We start from the raw sequence: 22,686 nt of genomic DNA on the forward strand, positions 1-22,686 counted from the left end.
GTGAAAGAAGCTAAATATAGTTGCTAAGTTTTTGGGTGGTATCATGCAGTTGTACCCAGGAAGATCTGCTTGTACTTCCTGACTCCAGTACAGTGGCAGACCTACTGCAAACACTTGCATTGCCAGTTTGCTTCTGTCAAGTGGACATTGGTATGTCATATCATCACTTGACCTTGCTTGAAACAGACTGAAATTGCTGAGATGCTGCAGCATAGCTGTTGTGCTGTGCATGAACAAATAATTATTACTGCTGCCATTGTTTTTCTCTGTATGTTTGCCTTCTCAGTTCAGCGAGCTTCATTCTTTGCTGCTGCTGATGAAAATCACAGACCTGTGAGTGCTGCTTCCAGCAGTGACCAGGCTGAGGACCAGCTTACTGCACAGATAAAGCCTTATACAGGGTAAGTAAATACACCAGATGTGCAGGCTTTCCCAGCTACAAACCAAGCTACAAACCAAGGAAAAGTGTAGGGATGTCTTCATTTGGAAGCCATTTCCAGGCTTCATACAATAACTCTTCACAAGTTCTCATAAAGATGGAACTGGGAGATGAAAATAAAAGAATTGTAAATCCACTTGAATCTTTTTGCAGGTTTTTTCTTGTCTGAGATGTTCATGAAACTGTCCAAAGCAATTGTAATTCAAGGCATATACAGTGAGTTCAAGTAGAAAGAAGTCAAGTGATGGGATGACCCCAAGTAATCATGAGTTAAATTTGCTCTGTTGTTTAATGTGCTGCATGTGTTCCATGTACTCTTTATCATGTTCATTTTGTGATCTCTTGGTGCACACAAATGCAAAGGTATTTCATAAAGCCACTTGGTATAGACAAAGCTTCTAGCTACCCCATGTGAAGACAGTAAATCATATCAATACCTGTTCTTGTTTCCTGCTTTCAACAGTAAAGAATCTCCTCCAACTCTTGCCTCTAAAGTGGACCAACTGGAAGGTTTGCTGAAGATGCTGCAAGAAGATTTAAGGAAGGTAAGCATTTCATCTACAGAAGGATTTGTAAGACAGGTATTTATTTGGTGCTTTGTGGTGCTAATAACGGTGTAATCCTGCTTTCCATGCCTGAGCCTGTGACAGTCTCATCCTTGTATGAGAAAAAAACATTTCTTTGCTACTTTTCTCAGGCTTCTAATTATGCGGGCTGGGATGGGGTGTCTGAATTTGTAGGCGTTTGATTCCTCTGCTTAAATTAGGAGGGTGATTCACAGTACCTCCACTCCTAATTCAGGTGACACTGCAAAAGGCTTGAAGTTAGTCCATAAAAATGTATCCTGCTGATGAAAAGTTGACAGTGTTATCTAAACCTATAATTCCTGTGGTGGAAACTTCCTGTATTGTTTTAACGCCTACTTGGTCCAAGAAGGATCTGCAGTAGTGAGATGAAGTCTCTTAGCTGGGAAAGTGTTTGCAGGAAGATTCCCTGCCCTTTACTTAGTTAACCATCAGCACTTGTACATACAGAACAGGTCATGGCCAATTTTATTGGAGCACCTGGGGAGTCAGCTTCTGTATTGGGATCTAATACAAAGAAATCCCGTTCATGCAATCAAACCATGGGCAAGGAAACATCACTAATGTCCCTTGGATATAAACCCATGTGTTACTGCACATAAAATCCTTAAAAAGAACAAGACTTAGCTCTCTTAAGAGATTCCTGCTGCTCTAGATAGATAGGAAGCATGACCTAAAATTTCCATTAAGATCTGTATTTTTCCTTATGCCTAAGGAAAAAGAGGACAAGGCCAGCCTTCAGGCTGAAGTGCAGCATTTGCGGGAAGACAACTTGAGGTTACAGGAGGAATCCCAGAATGCAACCGAAAAGCTGAAGAAATTCACCGAATGGGTTTTCAACACAATTGATATGAACTGAGAACAGTGTACGGGGAAGGAAACTTTCTGTTATGAATATTATTACTGGGACTTAAGCTTTAATGCCACCTTAATTATGACATGTGAAAGTATAGTCAGAGCAATTCCCTGTTCTTCATCCTACAATAACCCTTTTTTGCATCTCTGCGCGCACTCAGAACAATTGCAGATCAACAATCAATGTCTGCCTTTTGTAGAAAAAACAAAGTAAATAATTTTAAAAAGGTAAAATAAAAAAATAAAAGTTTAACTGCTAAAATGTGAATGTCTATTTTTTGCACATTGTCTCTTTATCTGTTATGTACAAAATAATTTGGAGGCCAGGATCAGGCTTGCTGTTCCATCTGCCTCTGTTTCCATTAACTCCTTTCTCTCTGTTTCAGGTAATCTGCTTTTCCTTGCAGCTTTGGCAAATATTATGACATCTAGAAAATTAGAAAGAAATGTTTACTTTACTGCTCTTCTAACATTGTTTTCTGAAGTATGCCACAGACAAGGGGATGTAATGCAATGTTTTAGGTGTCCCCTTAGCAATTTGCGCTTGGTTACTAGTGCTACCTTCCCATACATTGCAGAGAGCGCGTGTCCATAGTGTATGGTACAGTACAACCGGCATCACAGCTTAGAGAGAGACTAGAGAGGTGAGCCATGGGTGAGGCATATTGTCACACATCTATTGCATTAGCATTTCTGGTGGCCTTTGTTTCCTGTGGAAACAATGGCTGCAAGTACCTTTACAAACAGCAAAACTAGGCATGCTGCGGTTCATACCACATCAGGCAGGCTGAGATATAAGCGATCCAGCAACAGTGCTCAGCAACAGCACCCTTCCCTTCCAGGGGAGTCTGGTGCTTGCATATTTGCAGGAGACTTAAGCTGAAGTTGTAAAGAGATTAAGATTTTTTTTCTCCCCCCTGAAATGTCACCATGAAAAAACACACAAACTATCACTGTGTACCTGCCCTCCCATTCTGTTTCCCTTGTTTTCTCAAATCACAGCAGATTTGAGAAAAGTTTATTCAAGTTGTGTTTTCTTGCATGAGAGATCTTATAAATCCTTTACTATGGAAGATAGAGGAATATGTAAAGGGGAATTAGAGAAGTGTATTTTTCAAAGCACTGGGACAGGATTGGCGCTCTGAAATCCTGAGTCCCCAGTGAAATTGTCTCACGTGAGATTTCCCAAACTTCTTCATGCCAGCAAAGTTGATTTCTTTTTCTTTGAAGGAACAGCTAACTTGCCACAACATGTTACCTCTACAGAAAATACCTTTTAGGTGTCAAAATACAGCTTTTAAGCACTGCGGTCTGCACAGGCATTGAACTGTGCGGTGTGCTGAGAAACCTTTTCTACTCCCTTCTGAGGATATAGTTACTACCTGAGTAAATATTGCCTTCCATAAGGTGCAGTGTATTTGGGGGTTAATTTTGAGAGCATCCTCTCACTGCCCTTTATCACATTCTCAAATACACAGATTGAAATCACCGGCAAGGTCTTGTCAAAGACTTCCATGCTCTCTTCAAATCCCTTTTTCACGATCTTTAATCTTGCTGCACACAAGTACACACTACACTTCAACCTCAAACTTCATTTGTGATGCTAATCCCCATGGAGTTCTTCTCTAATGTTTTGTCATGGAAATGGATCTCTTTGGAACTATTTCTGGAGTGCTTTTGTAAAGGTTTAGAATGTCTTGGGTTTTTTAATGACTTGTATGAAGGAGATTTATATAATGCCTGATATTATTTGTAAATGGGAAATATTGCTAACATCTCTGAGCATCCTGAAGTCTTGCTTTTATTCTCTTTTATTTTTAAGTTTGGTTTTATTTTATTTCAAAAAATATTTTGGGACTTGGGGCAGACTATTTATTAGAGTTTTGCAACAGAGTTCTTCTTGTATGATGCCACTGAAGGCTACTTGTAAAATTCTGACAATAAAACTCATTTTAAAGGTTCTTCTAAACCATTTTCTGATTTTGTTGGTTTTGTTAAAACTTTCCAGAGTGTCCATTTCTTCCTGCTTTCTTCATGTGCCACTTTTCTCAGTACTTATTGATACAGGAGTTCCATTTTCTATTAGATTCCTGATTTTTATCCCTTTGAAGGCCATTACTGGGTATGTAAAAAACACTTAATCCCTTGACTTTTTACTTGTATTATTGCACAAATATATTTTCTTCCCCCATTTACAAGAGTTTGCTACCTTTAACAGTTGCTCTGGGCTTCACCAGAGTGATGTAAAGGAGAGGCAGTGGGTTTTTTTATAATTTATCAATATTTTAAAACTGACTTGGACTGAAGCTAATTTAGGTGAAAACCAAACTGTCCTAGCTCATCTGCCCAAGGACACACAGCTTTCAGTGTCCCAGAGCCAAACCTGCAAGCGTGCAACATTAGGTTTTAGGCTTGGGAGGGTGGGGCAAATAATCCATTTGTTTTGTTTTCCAGATCTCCATCTTTCACTTGGGAGATGACCTTGGAAGTGTTTTGAACAGATGTTTTTTTGGCCCACTGGATCAGCATTCCACACAGCTCAAAAATGTGGAACTAGGTCAGTCTGCAGGAAAACGTCTTCTAGTTCACTGAATAAATCCCCACAAGGCATGTGGGGAAAGAAAATTCATCTCTTTCTAGCAGTGAAGTTACTGGACCAAGAGAGCTGTGAAGCAGCAAGAGCAAATAGAAGCATCTGATGAAAAATTGAGGTTGAATCTTGTAAAGAAAGCTAGATGCTGTTTTACCATTTGTAATTGGATCCTGGTAGCTGAGCTGAAGGAGGAAGCTTCCTTCAAGTCAAGGAGTTGCCCTGTCCACAATGATAATGAATTCATGCTAGAGGTTCCCACACTCCACCACACACAGCGCTAGGTCAGCCTAGACCAGGGCAGGATCCAACCTGCAGGCATCTCCTTGCAGCTGGAGCAGTGACTGGCCTCGGCAGAAGGTGGATGGCTGTGGGAGCAGTGTGGGTAATAAGGACGACCATCCTGTTTCACTCGTTTTTCCCAGGGAGTAATGTTTTATGTTCCTGGAAACAATTTAGTATTCCTTGTCTACATTCCAATGCAAAGGTGCTGTTTCCCTGTGACAGGTTTTTGGATAGCTGGATGCAGCTGATACAGCAGCAGCAATCTGCCTTATTTCAAAATCCCCCAATCAGGGTGTGGGAATGTCACCACAGGGGGCTGCAGCTTGCATGATGGATAATACTCTTCTCAGAAGCGGTGCTGGGCATGGGTAACAGGTTAGAGGGTGGTAACTGCGTGTGGTTAGGGGTGAGCTGTGAGGCATACAGGAGCAGGGATTGTGAGGGGAGAGGCTGGTGGGAAGGGGCCTGGGGGAGCTTGTTATGGGGTTAAGGGAGAGGAGATGGGATGAAATGCAACACGTTCAGGTTTCACTCATCTGAAAGTATGGTTACTGTATGATAGCTTGTTGTTTCTGTGGGAGGCTGTGTTCCAACTCGGTGAACAAGTAGTGTGAGAGCCTTTTCCCCAGCTCTTTCTATTGTGGGAAAGGTCCCCATAAACCAGGCATAGCCTCGGAGGATTGACTGGTCTGCTTCTAAAACCTTTATGTAATTCTCTCATCTCTTAGTGCCTTCCTTTGGGCTGACAGCTAACAAATCCTCTTTTTAAGCAGTCAGCGCTCTCCTGGCAGACAGTTCAGCATGGTGTTAGGCCTCTATGTGAGCAACTTGCTTTGCTGCATGACAGCAGGGGAGCAGGAGGTTGCAGTTTATCTGCTGGGATGGGATCCAAAGCTGGATTCCCTGGAGGAGAGATGATACAGTCCCTTCTCCACTGCTGCAGCTGGAGCAGACATGGGCTGTGCTGAAGTGGTTACTAATGGAGGGAAGTGGAGCAATGAGATTATGAGGCTTGTACAGATGCCTTCACCTTTTCCTGATAATGGTAGTGGTGAGGAAGTCCTTGGTGGGGAAGTCCTTGCTGGGCTTTTAAAGAAATGCTAGGGGGAAAAGAAGCTCAAAGAAATATTCAGAGCTCTGCAGTAAGATCCCCTTCCCCCAGCAGTTTTGGCTGGGCATGAGGGGAGTAGGGCTGGGAGTTAGTGAGTTGAACTTGCTGAAGCCTCAAGACAGGCTGTGGCTGATGGCAGCCACTTACGCCCCCTTTCTGTAAGGAAAACCAGCTGATAGTGGCTACTATCTGGGAAAGGCAGATCCTCTCCCACTTTGTACAGCAGCAGCCTGAGGAATCAGAGTCACTTTGGGGAGACAGAGCTGCTGGGGACCTTGTGGGGTTTTGCCACACTCAGTATAAGCAAGATCTCAGGAAGCAAGTCCCTCTGTCCAGCTTTTCCTGTGTTTGCATGGATGGACCTGTCTCCTTTCAGAAGGTAGTTTCACAATCTGCTTGTGTATTTCCCAAGGTTTTGTGTCGGTGATTTAAAGTGGACTGGGCTGCCTGTGGCACAGCAAAGTGTGGGCAACTGTAGAATTCCTATGGGAAGTAAAACCAGTGTGCTGCAGTAATCTGTACATCCTTACCAAACTGCAGGACTGGGGGCTGCAGAATTTATGATCTCTCACAAGGTAACTCAGGTTGGAGGGATCTTCAGGAAGTCTCTTCTCCAGCCAGTTGTTCTGGACTTTACCCAGTTGAGTCTTGAAGAAAAACCTTTGAGCATGGAGATGCATGGTCTCTCTGGGCAATGCATTACTTTGTTCATCAAGAAAAGGTTTATATTTTCAGGGTATTAGAAGAAAGGTGTAACCTTAGCAGCAGATGCAGGCTGTTTTGCCTACATCCCAAAAGCTTATGACACAAGGAGTCTGTACCCTCCATGAAAGTCCACAACATGTCCTCTGTCTGCGGCCGGCAACAGAGCTACCACATTTGCCATTTTCCCTTTAGTGAGCCTGGCAGAAAGGAGAAGCCTGCAGCTTGGTGGATGCTGAGTGCTGTCTTCTCCACTCCACTAATCAACTTCCTACAGTCTAGTTCTGATTAGTTTCTAGGGAGTTCTTTTTTCTGTGCTTGGTACTGCTTATTCATGCTTAAATCCAGGCCTAGATTGAGCCCCCTGGTTGTCCTTCACTCTGTGCTGCCTGCAAGAAGGACACACGTGCTGGGAAGCCACAGCTGCAGGCAGAGGATGCTCCTGGCAGCTGAAGAAGCCTGTCAGCTCTTGGCATGTGAAGAAGTCAGAGACTGAAACGAGGATGTATTCCAGGACTAGGACTAAATGTAGTTTCCTAACCTCATGTTGTGATAGTGGCAAATGGCACCAGCTAGTAACGAAAAAGAGGTTTCACACCACAGTGGCAAAAAGCAGGGATTTGTCCTAGTGCTGTTTGAAAGTTCATTTCTGTTCTTTCCTCTTGCTTCCTCCCACCTCTCCTGCACTTTTCCAGCAGTTTATTCGCTTTGACTGGTGGCTGCTGACTGCTGTTCTGCCTCCTGGGATCTGATGCAGGAAGAGGGGCTGCTCCAATGGTCCTGGCAGCAAAGCTGTGTCTGCCTGTGGCTGAGCTGAAAGGCAAGACTGAGTCAAGCAACTGAAGGACTTAGTTGAATTGAAGAGCTTGACTGCTCACTTATTTTGTGAAAGGAGCCAAGGCACATTTACATCTCTTTCTATCTCACACCCATAAGGAAGGAGTTTGCTTAGCTGGAGCTGGGAGGCTCAGTGATAACTTCCGCTTTATGGAAGGAACAAGCTATGTCATGCCCAAATTGCAGTGTGCCAGGGATAACGCCTGGGATGTGTCTGCCCACGCACAGCAGAAACAGCCACTGTGTGCTTGCCTGGCCCTTCCTCCTTCAAAGCTTCTGGCTCAGTTCCGATCTGCCCAGAGGAGCTGCCCAGACCTCTGCAGTGCCAACTTCTGCTGCAGGCATTGCATGGATGGGGAATTGGGGACACTTCACTCTCTTGTTTCCTCTGTGACTCATGCCATTTGATCCTAATAGTGGGATAATATAAGTGTACATCTATTTGCTTTTATCATTCTTTGTAACACCTTTATTTTTTTTAGAAAAGGTTAGGTGTTTTCAAGCTTTCATGTGCACAAGCATCTGACAAAAGCCATTATTCCATGTTATGCTTCACATTGGCGGACTGGTCAGTCACCACCATCTGCAAGTCCTAATAGCATTATTGACTAATATATTGTTTTGTGACCTCCTCTGCTTTATATTCTTCCTCAGGTCATGCTCAACACACAGCCTGGGGAGTAAGAAGGGGCAGAAAGGAGTACATAGAAATGGCTTCTTGCCTACTGAATATTTCCCTCTTCCTGCTTGCTTGTGTTCTGCCATACTTAGAGCTGTTGAAATTGGAGAATTTTACATGTGTGAAGTTTTCTAGCTGATCTAGTCTGCTAGAAAGTCCCTCATGGAGGCTAAATATGTAAGGGCTGCACTGTGTTCCGCTAACTAGTCAAGCAAACAAGAAATTGCCTCCTTGATGAAAACTTGATGAGGTTACACCTATAGCATGGAAATGTGAATCTCCCTCCTTGTTTGATTTTTCTTTCAGTGCTTCCCTGGCCTAAAAGCAACACTCAAACCAGCATTAGTTCCACAGCTCTGATTTGTTTGGTCTGATTTTGCAGTTGGATCTCAGTTCCCCACTAAAACCCTGTAGTTTTTAGCCATATTTGATTTTTAAGTGAGCCATCTTTATTAGACAGTCAAAATATGGGTCATAGCTTACATAGGGGAGACTCACTGGAATCGCAGCATGTAGTGTGGGTCTCTGGTCTGCTGTAAGATGTCATACCCAAGTCCTGAAGTCTCAGGCATGCAACTTGCATCCTGTTGTCTTTGTGGCTGGAGTGGGCAGAAATGATGGGAAGTGCCTCAGAGAAAGGTGCTGGCAGGCAAAGACATCCCCATCTGAGGTCAAGAAAAGGCAGACAAGTTCTTCACACAACAATCACTGGAGGAGCTGCAGCAGTCCTGGACAAGAGCCCTTGAGGTGTTTTCCCAGCAATCTAGGGGCCAGCAGAACAGGAAAAACCAGGGCTGCTTGGTGTGAGGTGCCAACCATTTCATGACGAGAAAAGGGAGAGACAGAACGAAACTCTGCGTGTAAGTGCACACTAGTCTCTCTCTTACTGAAGTTTCTCAAGTAGGAAGTGGCAGAGTAGTCTTAGAGCAGGCCTGTGGGAAAACAGAACATTTTGCTTAAGTTTCATGAGGTATTGAAAGCAGGGGAGAGAGTTTGAGGGATACTTTCAGTGTAGTCTGTTTTAAAATAGATTCTTTTTAGGGCTTTTATACAGGGCAGATTTGAAAAGATCAAGTGGCAGTGTCTTAATGCATAGATGAAGGCTGGATCAGTTTCAAAAGGAGCTGAAGTGGGTTTTTTGCTGAATTTCTTCTGGCTTCTGAAATTCACCTCTGTCCTCACATGAGGGGGAAAACCAGTAATGTTTCCACCTACTTAGCTTTGTATTTATGGGCTTCCCTTACATAGCTTTGTACTTATGGGATTTTAGCCACAATCAGTTCTAAACAGGAGGTTTGCAGGGAAGGGGTCTTGCTTTCTGAAGTGCATCTCTTTGGGTTGGGAAAGAAACCAGAAGAATTTGAGTCCACTGGGACCTGAGAAAAAGTTGCAAAATGAGAAAACTGGCCTAGATTTTTCCAAGGCACCACAGGACTGCCCATGGAGTAAAACAGAGATGTCCCCAAGGGACTGGTGCAGGTGGGGTACCCAGATGCAGCAAACCTGGCAGGCCTGCCAGGAGCACAGGGCAGCTCTGTGCTGCAGTGGTCCTGGGCCAAGGCTCCAGACTGAGCTCAGGAAAGGCTGGCTGACCTGCTTTTTATCCCATTGCATTGGGCACTGGGGCTGTTCAGTAGTTCTGCACACCCAGTCTTCAGGGCACCAGTGTTCATCGTGTAACTGCTACTGTATACGCAGAGACATCCAAGCCTTGTATGTAAGGCATGCCCAAAAATCCTTTCCTGCAGTAAGTTCACAGATCAAGGCATTCATAATTAGTAGGAAGTTCTGAGGACACTTTAATCTTAGTGCCTTCCACTTTCCTCCAAGTTCTCTATGGTCCTGGTCTGATAACACACACCTGAAGGTAACTGACAGGCAGAATGTGGGATGTACAGCAATCCACTGTCTGTCCATACAAGACCTTGGTAATCAAACTATTCAGTGCCTTTTAAAGGTATTTAACAGCCAGTCATGCAAATACATCTTAAATCCTAATACCATGTTTGCACTCCTGCCATGAAAAAATGTTCTAATGGATTTGTTTTTACATTTTCAGGCAATGATGTAGCATCACAGACAACCAGGTTGCTTCTGAATTTTTTTTTTTCAAGAAATCAAAATATAGAGACATGGGATGTTATGCTTCTGGCTTGTCTGTAGCCATCTGTATATTTAACACTTTGTCTGATGGCAACTGAAAGTTTCTGCTGACACCATATCTATGCTGTGAGGTTTAATTTCTGAGACTGGATATATCAATAAATTAGTTCTTATTTAACCAAAAAAATCTTTTTTATCCTTATCTGGACATGAGTAAATCCCAATAAAATAATTTTATTTGATCTAGTACTCTAGTTGATCTGAAGCAGTACTCCCCATCTGGGCTGCAACTGAGCTCAGGAGTTGGTAATTTCAGATAAGATGGAAGCCAGCCTGTCTCAGTGTTCAGCACTGGGCATCCAGGTACAGATCCAAGAACAGGGCAGGGAGTCATGTTTATTTCCCTACAATACATCTGCAGCAATTTGGTTTAGGGACTTCTTGACCAAAGAAGTCATTCAGGTTTGTACATAAACACCTTCAGTTGTCTCTTTTCCAATCTCAGTCTGGCCTTAATCTTACCTTTTGTATGGAAGCACTTTTAAATCGTTCCCACTGCTCTCCTCTGAGCCCTGTACTTTCTGCTAAGCCCTTCTGCAGATGGCAGGACCGGAAGTGCACAGTCTTTGGGATGCAGATGCCCTGCTGAGCTATCCTCACATTCTCCATTGTGTTCACCATCCCTTCCCAAAGCATCACAAACACTTAATTTTCTAACTGCTATGGAACATAAACTATGTTGACATTATTTTTAAGAATAGGCCCAAGAGCCCATCTTAATATAATGAGGTCAGAAGTGTTTTTTCCTATGTCCTTTCTTTTGAATTTCAGTCCAGGTTGCAGTTTTCCTGCTGTATTCTCACCTTGTCATTTGGTAGCATACAGTTGTTTTGCAGCTCTTCACAGATAACCCTTCTGTTTTGCTCAGCATATCCTTATGCCACCAGGAGGTTTCTCACATTTATTACTCATTCATTTGCCAGGTAATTTACTAAGTTTCAAACATCATGGCCTTCAACACTCATCCCTCTGATACTGCCCTGATGAACTCTGTCATGAAGGTTTGCTCCTTATATCCACCTTTTATTTCCTGTCCTTTAATCATTCATCCACTCTTTATCCTGTGAGTTTATATTCCTAGGGAACCTTTGGGGAAGCAGCTTGGGTCATGGTCCTCCAGTATGATAAGCAGGTGCTTGTATGCACTGAGCCTTTTTTGTCCATGCACTTCAAAAGCTTCCAATAGTTTCCAGCAAGAAGACAACATGGGAGATGGAAAGTGAGAGACAGGGAATGTGCCAGTATTACCTCTCTTCTACAGACACCCCAGTGGGTACAGAGTTCATCCAGGATGCTGGAAGACGCTGCTTCATTGCCTCCTCTCTTCAAGGGGATTTGATACTGCATCTTCCAGGGAAGCATCCCAGCCACCAGACTATTAGCTTAGCTTCTATTTTCTCCCAGCTTTTCTTGACTGATCTTCATTTGGCTTAAAATATGTATTGACTCAGGGATGGGAATTTATAGTCTGGTGACTGTCCTTTAGGTTCCATTTTATCCACTGCTGTTTCAGTGAGCATTGGGTTTCTCCAGCTGAAAGTGGAACCAGTGGCAATGACAATGACAGACAGAATTGCATGCAGCCCACACATGAGGAAGACTGACAGTGAAAGATATAGAACTAAAAAGGCTTCTTTCAGTTGCCTCTTTCAAAGGGAAGTCCAGTCTCCATCATCCACCTGCTCCTTTTCCTCATTGAACAGTCTTGCTGTGTCTTCAGATACTGTGATGCATATGGGAAAAATGTTGGAGAGAAAACCACTGTAAGTGGAACAATGCAGAGACGTGCATGCCCAGAACTCCTACAATGGGGAAAGGGATGGGGACCTAACATCTAGCATTTAAGTAGGAAGGAGAGACCTGAGAAACAGGATTACCAAATCCTGTGCTGCACTTGAGAAGTTGGAAAACCCAATTAAAAAAAAAAAAAAAAAAAAAACAGCATGGGGAAATGTGGGTTTGAGGCACACACAGTTGCCTTGGTGCACGACCTGCAAGTAATCCTTGGAATCAAGAACAGGGTAGCATGCAGGAAAAATAAGTGGGGAGATGGTGAGAGGCATGAAGAGCTCCCACCTGGTGTGATATCCTGGGAACCCCCTGTTAACTGCTCACCCTGTCTGAGATTCCCCCAATGCTCTGGCAAGGTGCAAGCCAGTTTCAGCTCCACCTTTTGGCCTGGGTTAGATCTTCAGAGCATTTCCCTTTCTTGTGGATGCCACTGCTCTGAGCAAGTGTCTTGTGGATATTCACAACCCCCCGCAGAGGAAGGGAAGGCAGGGATGAACACTACCAGGTGATGGGAGGACAAGGATGTAGCTGAAACCAGGTAGGTATAGGAGGGTTACAATGCAGTCAAATGACAGCTGATCAGCAAGGAACTGTTTTACCTTTACATTTACAGTAATAGTGTAAAGATCTGGACAGGGGCCACTTACCCAGCTGAGCTCTTTGGCACTTCTGTCCTCAGAACCTTCCAGATGCAAATCACAGCTCTCTTCCCTGGGTAAAACAAAGCACTTGCACTTATCCCAGAGAGACTAATCCTGCTGTGTTCCCTTAGGATGAGCTAGGCATAATGAGACTTTTTTTGTAACTATTGTCTGTGGTTAAACCAGACACCCTTCTCAGGTTATTAGCCAATACAATGATACTCTGATGCACTTTGTAATTCACTTTTTATTCATGAGGCCTGAGCCATTTCCACACTGTACTTCAGGACTGTGTGGTCTCCATGGAGAGGTTTCTGCTTGCTGTGTCAGGTACTTTGGATATTGATAGACAATGAAAAAATTGTTTATGTGTGGTAGCTTTCCTCCATGTTTTTTAAAAAGGCAGAAGAAAGAAGTAAGCTATTGCTAAGACAGACCCAGGAACTTGGCTTCAGTACTCTTTTAATCTTCTTGGCCTCATAATAATTTGGACCTAGCTGCTTCTCCCATCACTACTATGAGTTTTCAGATGTACTCAAAGCTCTTGGATCTTGCCAGGTCCAAGTGGCTTTTGGAGTGCCACAAGGTTGATTCTGTTTCGCATTCCAGTCACTGCCCTTACCAAGCATCCAATTCTAGGAACAGCCTTCTGATGGCTGGGAGCTGCTCAGATGGTGGCAAAAACTCCTTGACTTGGAAAGGATTTTCAGCTCTGGAGAGGATTTCTGATCCATGCCGGATGAAGCTAATAAGATCTGCACTGAATTTAGGATGTGCTGGCTCACACTGGGTAGGATTTTGGCAGCTTGCATGGCTGTCAGATTGCAATCTTATATGCCTTCAATGGCAGACAGGAACTGGGAGAAGAGCAGATTGTGGCCTGCCAGGCAGCTGGGAAGTAGCCTGATGCAGTAGGAGGGATCATACATGGCTGAGAACACCAACTTGCGTAACGATGAATGGGAGATGAGTACAAGCCACAAAATCCTAGCCTTGTCTTTAGCATGTTTTTCTGACCACAGTCTGACAAGGAAGGAAAAAAAAAAAAAAAAAAACAACAGAAAAATGCCATTGGAAGAATGAAGTAACATCTGAGAAATTCCCAACCTTTGCCAAGCAGTATTTGCATACAGGGGCAAGGAGGTCTTAGAAATATTTTTCCTGTGGCAGCTTGGTTAGGACTTCTAGCTGAAGTTCACTGGTTTCGTGAACACAGCAAGATCTTTGACCTTGACCACAAGAAATCCGGCCGTGTTCTGTGTAAGTGCATGTCACAGCGTGACCAGAACGTGTCTAATGTATCTCACAGAAGTTCCGTTTTAGCGAGACTGGTGCTCTGTAAGAGACCACTTTCAGTTGCTCCTGATTCAGCTGCCCTCAACCTTTCAGGCACCCCTGAAGACGTTTCTAGCTAGCCCTGCAGGACACTCAGTCTCCTCCCCGGCGCGGGTAGCTGATGTACATGTGGATGCAGAGGTGGAAACCGTCTCAGTGAGACACGCAGCCCCTCACTGGGCAGCAGACTGCCGGAGGGATCGGCGGGCAGCCCTTCCCCCGCCGTGCCTCGCTGCCCTGTGGGGCAGGTGCGGGGCTCCTCTCGCTATGGGCCGCAGAGCGTCTCAGGGAGCGGCGTGGAGAGGCCCGGCGGGGAAGATATGCAGAGCTGCTCGGCAGCAGGGAGCAGAGACCCTGGGAAGCCACGTGGAGGACTTTTTTTCCTTTCCCACGAAGTAAAAGGCAAGAAAAGGGAAGGGAGGCTCCTGCAGCCCTCCCTGCGCTGGGAAGGGCCGTGAGGGCTGGGAAGGGGCGGGGTGCCCTCTGCCGGCGCCTGTCGCCAGCGGCAGCGGGGGCCGCCCGGCCCGGCCCGGCCCGTGCCGCCGCTTTGGGGGCAGCAATCTTGGGCCAGTCATTTCTCGGATTCCCGGTGAGGGCAGTGGCCACAAGAGTTCGGCTTTGTGACGTGTTTTGAAATCTGCTTGTAAAAGATGTCGAGTAAGAACAATGCTCTCTGCTAATAAAAGCCATTGTGCAGGAGCATGTTTCTGCTGGAATTGTGAAAAGAGGTGGTGCAGCCGCATTCGGGGACTGCGTTGAAGCCCAGGTTGCTGGGCTTCAATAAATTGCTCTCCTTTGCAGACCTAAATCCTGTCTGCTGGGAAAAAAGATCCCAAAGCCTACAATTATCAATTTTAATCGGTGTGTCCACATGTTACTTCCAGAATAAATGTTATGTTTTCTTTAAGAAACCAGGGCTGATTTATCTTTGGTTTTCAGCTGTGTTTCTGAGGGGTAACTGTGTTTCTCAGGAAGTAAATGCTCTTGATACTACGTAGCTGTCATGAGAAAGACGACATGCTGGTAGTTTGGCAGCAGTTCCCTTGTAAAAGAAAGCATGTGATGATCTTATTGCATGATTTCACTATTTTCCTCTTGTTCCATATCTTCCACAGATGAAGGCTGGAGAGTAAAAGAATTACACATCGTGGTTTTCTAGCAAAACTCACTTTTTTCAAGAATGCTCCTTGAACCTTTCGTAAGTAGCAGCTCTGCTTAATCCCTGTTTCTCCTCCTACCTTTTCAAGGTTTTAAGGAGTTCTAGATGTGTAATGTGATTGTCATAGGCCATTTTCCTCCTGCTGTGCTGAATCAAGGCTGTAGACAGCCAAGTTTCTTCTCAGCAGGTGGAATCAGCTGTCAAGTGATAAGAAATGTGCAGTTTCTGCTTTTTACATTCACTGTTGTGGACTAATGGATGTGGTTGCTAATCTTAAAGCAGCAGCACAACAAATCTCAGCTACACTTTAGTGTTTCTTGGGATGAAGTTTTCAGTTGTTCAGCTGGGTGTAAAGTGGAGGTGTGGTCACTTTAACCAATTAGCATCATCTGTAAAATTGCTGCTGCAAATATTTGTCAGCTAAAAAGAAACTGTTGACTGTTTTTTGATGCATTTCAGTTATATAAGTAAGGTAAGTATAAAAATAATACTGGAATGCATTCATCTGTATGTGAAGAGCTGGTTTGCTCACAGGCTTTATGAAATAGAGCTTTTGCCTGATTAAGAGGTTCTTTCCTAGGAGCAACTGGCAGTCCACTGGACTCAAGGAGCAGCTGGGTACTGTGTGTGGCTGCCACTGCTGCCTGGGACCACAAATTGACAGCTACACTGAGTACATTGATTAAAAAGAAAGGACAACAGGAGTAGGTGTATAGTCTGTACGTCCGTGCCCCAACAATGTCCTGAAGGCCAGCCTACTCTTCCCCCTGTCTATGTCTATTGCTATCACCATCAAATTCTTTCAGCCCTTTTTGTTCATAGGCTCAGAGCTGAAGCATGCAGCTGTATTCAGTTGAACAAGCTGAAAAAGAACAAGCAGTTTGATGAGTGGTGAAAAATTTGTCCTTACAGATTTGGCTGAAGAGCATTCTATCTCTGTGGTCCCCCCCAGGGCAAGAAAAACACTTTAGTAATGAAGTTGTGTTGGAACCCAGAATGTCCCTTGGACACTCTTGGATGTTCCGGACCCAGGTCAAAAGCATCTGAGACCCTGGAATGCAGCCACAGACCCCTGTGGCTTTGAACCTGATCCATGGAACAAGTTACCAACCTTGCAGGAAGAACAAGAAATCACAAAAGTTTAGATATTATAGTAGAAGTAGTCACAAAGTGAAAGGAAGAATTTTTGAGTGCTGTACAGGGGAGTTTAGGCCTTGTACAGAGGGGTCTGAGTTTTGTATGTGGGGGTCAGAAGTTCTAAGATGGAGGGATTTGGGCATTCCCTGTCCTCTTTCTTTCTTCTTCCTAACCTCCATGGTCATGGTGATGTTGGCACTCACAGATTGGTTTAGAGTAGAAAGTCACTGTTCAATATAGGTGATGGGCATTGGGGGAAAACGAACATTTAGTACGCAATGTATGATATAAAAGAAGGCACCAGCCCCCTGGGTGGGGGAGTGTGCCTTTGCCTGACTGCTGAATGGACCGCAGCAGCTCAGGAAGAAAATCTTTTCAATAACACACAATAAACTACCTTGAGACCGGACGACTGAAGACTATTGAGTCTTTCTTTGGAGACACGGGTTGGAGGAGAGACTTTTCCACCTTTCCAGGCCACCCCAATCAGGGAGTGGGTCCCGACAAAGTTGTATGTAGTAAGCGCTAACCTTCCTGGCAACAACTAGCAAGAATGGAAGTCAAAACTTAACTCACCTGCTGCTGGAAGCTCATCCTTCTACACCTATCTTGTTTCTGCTAAAAGAAAATGTGGCTCAGCAAAACTCTAAGTACTTCCAAAAACTGACTCCATTCCTACCTTCAAAAAAGGAAGCAAAAGAATGACAACAGGTAACCTGCTAAGCCACTATCTTTCTCTGATGGATTTGATTCTTCCATCCTCATTATCCTCCTGCTTGTAAGAAATGTTTTGAGAATCTAATTCTTGGACTCCATGCGAGCAAATTCAATTCCCTGATGTCCTCCTCATGCTGTTGTGGGAAAGAGACTGTATAATACCAGTGGCAACTTGTGTAGAGACCTGCCTGTCCTCCCAGAAGCTGCAGCATTTCTCATCATCACTACTGCCACAATGACATGAGGTTGGTCCTTATCCTACACAATGTTTGCAAGTGCTGCAGCTAGCAAGGAGGACATAGGGTATTTAAACACAGAGGTTTTTCCCTTTGCTCAGCAAATTAAAGATATTTGAGGTCCTCTAGCTTTTCTTCTTGGGGACGCCATCAGCTGCACCATGAGGAACCTAAGGGCCTGTCAGAAGGCCAAATGTTATGTTCTCAGTAAGTCTGGTCCAGAGATCATGTTGTCACTTAAAACAACACATCATTTCATTTTCCTGCTAGGCTCATCCTTCAGATCAAAATCATCTCTTTAGCCACCTCTGACAGCTCATGTTCCTCTGCTCCACAGAATTCTCAGCATTTGAAACCAGGTCGAAAAGGCTCATCAGTCCCACGGGTAGTTGGCAGTCAGTGCGTAGCCAGAACTGCGCAATGTTACAGAGCAGAGAACAAATATACATGTAGTTGTGATAGGGAATATTTACACCTTCCTACCATGATTTGTTCATCTAGCTAGAAGCTGGGGGCAGTTTCATAAAGCTTAACACCATAGGTTTGAAATAAACATGTGTTTTGTACATCCACATTGCCAAGGTGAATAGATTATTAATTATGCAAAAACAGTCAGTTGAGTGAGCGGTCCATGCCAGGCCAGCTAGCCCAAGTCAGAAGCACTGTTAAAGCCTGGTTTGAATTTGGAGAGGAGTGGAGAGAAGCTGCCCCTGCTTAAAACTTTATGTTAATGATGTAGTCACAGAATGCTTGGGATGGATTCCCCTGACTTTTTCCTTCTTTTCCCCTGACTTATCCTTCTTCTCTAGCCCAGGTCCTCTCAGGAGTGAGAAGCCTTTTTCTGTGAAACTCTAATCCTGAAGTGATCCCAGGCTCCAGCACTCCCCCAGATCTCTGCCATGGTGTGTTCAGCATGTTTTCAGAAGCTCGGTGGAGCACAGAAGTTGCCTGATATTGACAGACCATCTATGTACTATGAGAGAGCAAGGCATCAAAGAGCACCAATCTCGGTTTCTGATCAGAGAACAATGCCTGCCATGCTTTGTTATGCACCAAATTGAACCACCTGGTGTAAGGCATTGGAGATGCTTCAAGGGGACACCATCAATTATAAATCTGTGCAGCACCTTGTACAATTCCGATAAACTTTCCTGATGCTCTCACAGCCATTGCAGTATGAAGCTATAAAATAATAATAGTAAAAGTACTCTGCTTTAACACAGGAAACAGAATAATGTTGTGAACTGTTGGTTAAAAATACAAGGATTAGATCATGAACTAAGACTGTTTTGGCAGAGGGTGGCCTGGAGTCTTTCTAGTCTTCTGCAAAGTATACTTGAGGGTCAAGCCTTAATTGACGTCTTTACATGAGGAACACAGAAGTCTTCTCTTTACATCCAGGGCTGCTTGTGACACAACACGCTTTCTAAAATCTCCCTTAGGTTTATCTCTTTGCAGAAAGGGGTAGACAGAAATCCAGCTAATTCTCAGTAGCCTCTGTTGTTCAGTGGTTTATTGCCCATGTTTACTTCCTCCCAAAATAGTGCTGTACTTAGTTACAACCTTGAAGTATTCCTATAAACTATGTATCCTCTGACCCTGTCCCTCCTGTGAGTTATTATCCGCCCCCCAAGGGACTCAGCAGTTAACATTTCAGAGCTGATGCTCATGAGACTGGCCTGGACTGCCTACCGAGGTGATTCAGCAGAGCAGGAGTGCTTCTGCCCCAGCTTCACATCTTCTGTTTGCAGAGCCCCTGGTACCGAGTGATACAAAAGCCTGCCTGCCTGTGCCTGGGGCCAAGCACGTGAAAGGGAAGGGCCAGGTTGTGAATAGAAGCAGGTTTTCCTGGCCCTCATCTATTAGTATATTTTGGTGATGCTTTATGGGAATGTGTGTTCAACACACAAGCTTTGATATGCTGTACTACTCGAAGTAAGGGCTTCTTTGATTCACAGCCTGGTTTCATGTGGTCAGACTAGCTCAGAGATACTTGCACTGTGCTGCATTTGGTGTAAGGAGCCCTGCCTGGCCTCAGCTGTGGCAGCCCCATCATTCCCTTGCCACGGCTAAGTGCACCATGTCCTCTCAGCTGGGTCAGCTGACCAGGGTTCCAGACCCACTGATATCAGCCCAGGGACCTTCGGATGTCCAGGACAGGGACTGTGCAACTGTCCAGCCATTGTGGACAGGCTCAAGGCAAGAAGCCAGCATCCAGCATTATGAGAAACTCTGCATTGGGTGCAGCTCTTCTGTGGGTTCAGACCCGATTTCCCAACTGTATCGTGCCACTTGGAGCAGCTGAAGATGGGATGTGATCTCCCTGAGGGGACAGGTGTATGCATCCTTTGCTCAAACACCTCCACGCTAGGTTTCCTACACACTTTTCTGCTAAAGAAGCGTGTGGTGCCTGCTGCTTGCACCCACTGGGTGGAGCAGCTCCCTGCTTAATGTCTACTGCCTGCATATCCCTGGCCTAAAAGGGTGGGTTCCAAAAAATCACAGAGAAAGCAGAAACAGACAAGGGGCAAAGCAACAGTGAGTGAAGAACTGCTACTGGCCAGCTAGGACAAAGCTGAATTTTACCAAATAAAAAGGCTGCAATATAGTATAAAAACAAGGTAGGGAAAACAAATCTCCATGAACAGCTATTGATTAATTAAGAGCTAGTACAGGGCTCTGAAGCCCCTTTAAATCTGTCTTTAAGAACAAGCAAGCAAACATAAAAGCTGAAGCTCTCACAAATATTTCTATTGTAAGCCCCATGACCACATTAACTCGGTGCTGTAGCAGTTAAGGCAGGGCATCAGCCACAAAGGGCTCCATGGCTATGAAAAGAACTAGTCAAGATGATTTAACAAAATTATTTTCTGTAAAATTTTGATATTAAAGTGAATATTTAGGAAGGTTTTGAACTTTTATTTTAGCAACCAAAGTAAACAAAGATAAGAAAAAGCATTTTAACAGGAAATTTTAAAAATCTGAATGTAGGGATGTTGCTTTTTTGATTTGCCTGATAAACCCCTGATTCCTCCATTTATTCTCCTTTTCAGGCAAAAGATTGCAGGGAATTTTTAAAAATGTTTCCTACCTAAAAATGTCAACTTAGATAAATTTTCTTCATCTTTGTTATGATTACCACAAAATTAACAAATTCAAAACACATTTCTCCTTTCCAAAGTAGGGTAAGGAAGACATACCCACATGCATCCTGTCACAGACAGCAGCATTTAAAGAGTACTCAGGAGCTTTTTACAATTTCTTCTCTTTCTTTTCCCCTGAAGTTGCATGAAGCATCTAGAGGAAAAACCCCATGGGAGTAAATGATGCTGCAGCCACTAAAAGCTCCATCCCATGGAGAAGGTGTCCAAAGAAGCGTGATCCAGGATCCTCAGGGCTTGCTGAGCACACTAGGATCAGTGGTAAGGAAGTTCACCTTCAGTGTTGATAAAGAAATTACTCTCCCCTTACTCCTTTCTTTTTCTGGGTAGCAGCTCTGCATCTCACATCTATAGATCTCTTGAACCAGTTGTCTCTTCTAGACCTTTCTGTTGAAGCAGATCTAGCTAAACTATACCCAGCCAAACACAGCACAGTATGATAAAGCTCTTCTGATGGGAGCCCATGAACTCATCCCAGCTAAAAAATACCTTAATGTCTCAATAAAAAGCTATAGGTATCAAAGTCTTTGAGGTAGTGCTATAAGTTTTCATTAACACCAGTGCACATTCTGGGCCCAGAGCCACTACTGTTTCCCCATTAGTCCCATGACAGAAGGACCATAAAAGATGAGAGAACAGCTGGAACGAGAACATTAGGAGTACTGCTGCTGCATTCTTCTGGCCTAGCAGTGGAAACAACAGAGGATGATATTCTCTTCCTTTACCGCTGCATTTTTTTTCCAGTGCAAGCCAGAGAGGTGTCAGTTTCTTTCTCAGTTAAACTTCGGGCTTTAAAACTGTACTGACCTCTTTGCTTTCCTTTATGCTGTAGGAATTTCTAGTATCTAGCTTCCTTTATGGACCCAAGGCAGCCACTATGTCCTGTGCAGGGAGTAAGCAGAGACCTTTTACATGGCACTGAATGATCTTCTGGCAGTTTAGAAATGCATTTCTATTGCCACGGAACACCTGTGTATCAACACCTTCATCACTTACTCAAGTAATTTGGTTTCTCATCAAATCCCCCTTGAAGTGTGTGGTGCAGGCAAGGGAGGACATGATGTTAAAATTCTTTTACTGCTTAACTTCCTTCAGTGGCTCCTTCCCTGAAGAGCTCTAATGAGACTGGCCTTTATTAGCTAATTAGGCTCATTGAAATGGCACAATCACATTTAGGTTTTTTTCCTTCTCTGGGTACTTCAGATTAAGTTCTCATCATTAGACAGGTTGGAAGGGAACTTGTAACCATGTGTGGAAGTCAGCAGTGCATAGTCCATCTCACCTCCCTGCCATAGCTACTGAAATTGGCCGGGAAGCTGTGCCACATGGTGCCAAATAATGGGTTTGACTACATTGTGATAGTGTTAACTTAACTATGTACCTCTTTTTAGTGAATTGCATGCTTATGTATATGCAAAACAGTTGCTATGTGGCCAAGATCAACCCAGGTTTTACAAACAAATTCATCATTTACAGTGCGGTACAGAAAAATCACCCTGTTGCAAGATCAGTCCATGAGGCTGTGCTCTACTGTCCTGCTTAAACAATTAAGTTCTGAAGGCTTAACAAATACTGGAGTCCCCTCAAACTGTTCTCAGTCCAGCAGCCCTGTGGGCAGGACCCAGGTTGATCATGGTAGGCACTGCTTCTAATCGTTGATAGCTCTTCCAGAAGATTCCTTCCTGATTTCATCCATCTTTTCCCATATCCAGAGATGAAAGTGGCACACACAGCAGGGTGGCATGGAGTACTTGCCAGCTGGAAAAGCAATATAACCCTGAGATGATACTTGATTGCTGCATCACCCTCTTCCTATCCAGGAGCATCAATGGAGTAACTACTGTACCATACTTTACCACTTTACAGGGAGCAAGAAAATCACAGCATCTATCAGATGAAAGCAGTTCCACATATGTCTGCCAGTTTTAGAAAAGAGCTCTTACAGGATTGCCCCATGCTGAGGAAAAAAGGGTAAAGGTTCCTTTTCATCATCACGGCTATTCTTCTGATGCTGCTATTGTTGGTATCTTAAAGATTTGTTGATTTCCTGAGGGTCTAAGCATGAATCAGTTTTATAATCCAACCTTGGCACCTTTTGCTGTTGAGAAGTTTGAGCTGTGCTGTAGACACTGTCACAGGACCCTAAGGCTGAACTCCCCTTAAGGAAGAACGGGAAATTTTCTTCTGGTCCAGACTCAGAATTGGGGAACACTTCAGCCATTCACCCAAGTGCTTTAAGCATGCATTTAACTTAGGGGCATTAT

General features: G+C 44.1%; 1 protein-coding gene and 2 long non-coding RNA genes across 6 annotated transcripts in view; all 3 read left to right on the top strand.

The window, feature by feature from the left end:
- Positions 1 to 3,847, top strand: part of SIPA1L1 (signal induced proliferation associated 1 like 1) — a 175,460-nt gene extending 171,613 nt beyond the window's left edge. For all 4 annotated transcript variants that reach the window (XM_068193296.1, XM_068193293.1, XM_068193294.1 and 1 more), the window contains 3 exons: positions 287 to 401; positions 903 to 984; positions 1,739 to 3,847. In XM_068193296.1, the coding sequence (XP_068049397.1) occupies positions 287 to 401; positions 903 to 984; positions 1,739 to 1,882 (341 nt within the window). In that variant the 3' untranslated portion in view covers positions 1,883 to 3,847. The remainder of the gene's footprint in view (positions 1 to 286; positions 402 to 902; positions 985 to 1,738) is intronic.
- Positions 3,848 to 8,085: 4,238 nt separating this feature from the next.
- On the top strand, positions 8,086 to 8,909 carry LOC137475710 (uncharacterized). The gene is made up of 2 exons (XR_011000037.1): positions 8,086 to 8,354; positions 8,645 to 8,909. It is a non-coding gene; the product is annotated as an uncharacterized lncRNA (long non-coding RNA).
- Positions 8,910 to 12,940: 4,031 nt separating this feature from the next.
- On the top strand, positions 12,941 to 13,711 carry LOC137476646 (uncharacterized). Its single transcript, XR_011000493.1, has 2 exons — positions 12,941 to 13,007; positions 13,287 to 13,711. It is a non-coding gene; the product is annotated as an uncharacterized lncRNA (long non-coding RNA).
- Positions 13,712 to 22,686: the final 8,975 nt, after the last annotated feature.

The sequence above is a fragment of the Anomalospiza imberbis genome, chromosome 6 (assembly GCF_031753505.1).
Source record: "Anomalospiza imberbis isolate Cuckoo-Finch-1a 21T00152 chromosome 6, ASM3175350v1, whole genome shotgun sequence".
Classification (NCBI taxonomy): Eukaryota; Metazoa; Chordata; class Aves; order Passeriformes; family Viduidae; genus Anomalospiza; species Anomalospiza imberbis.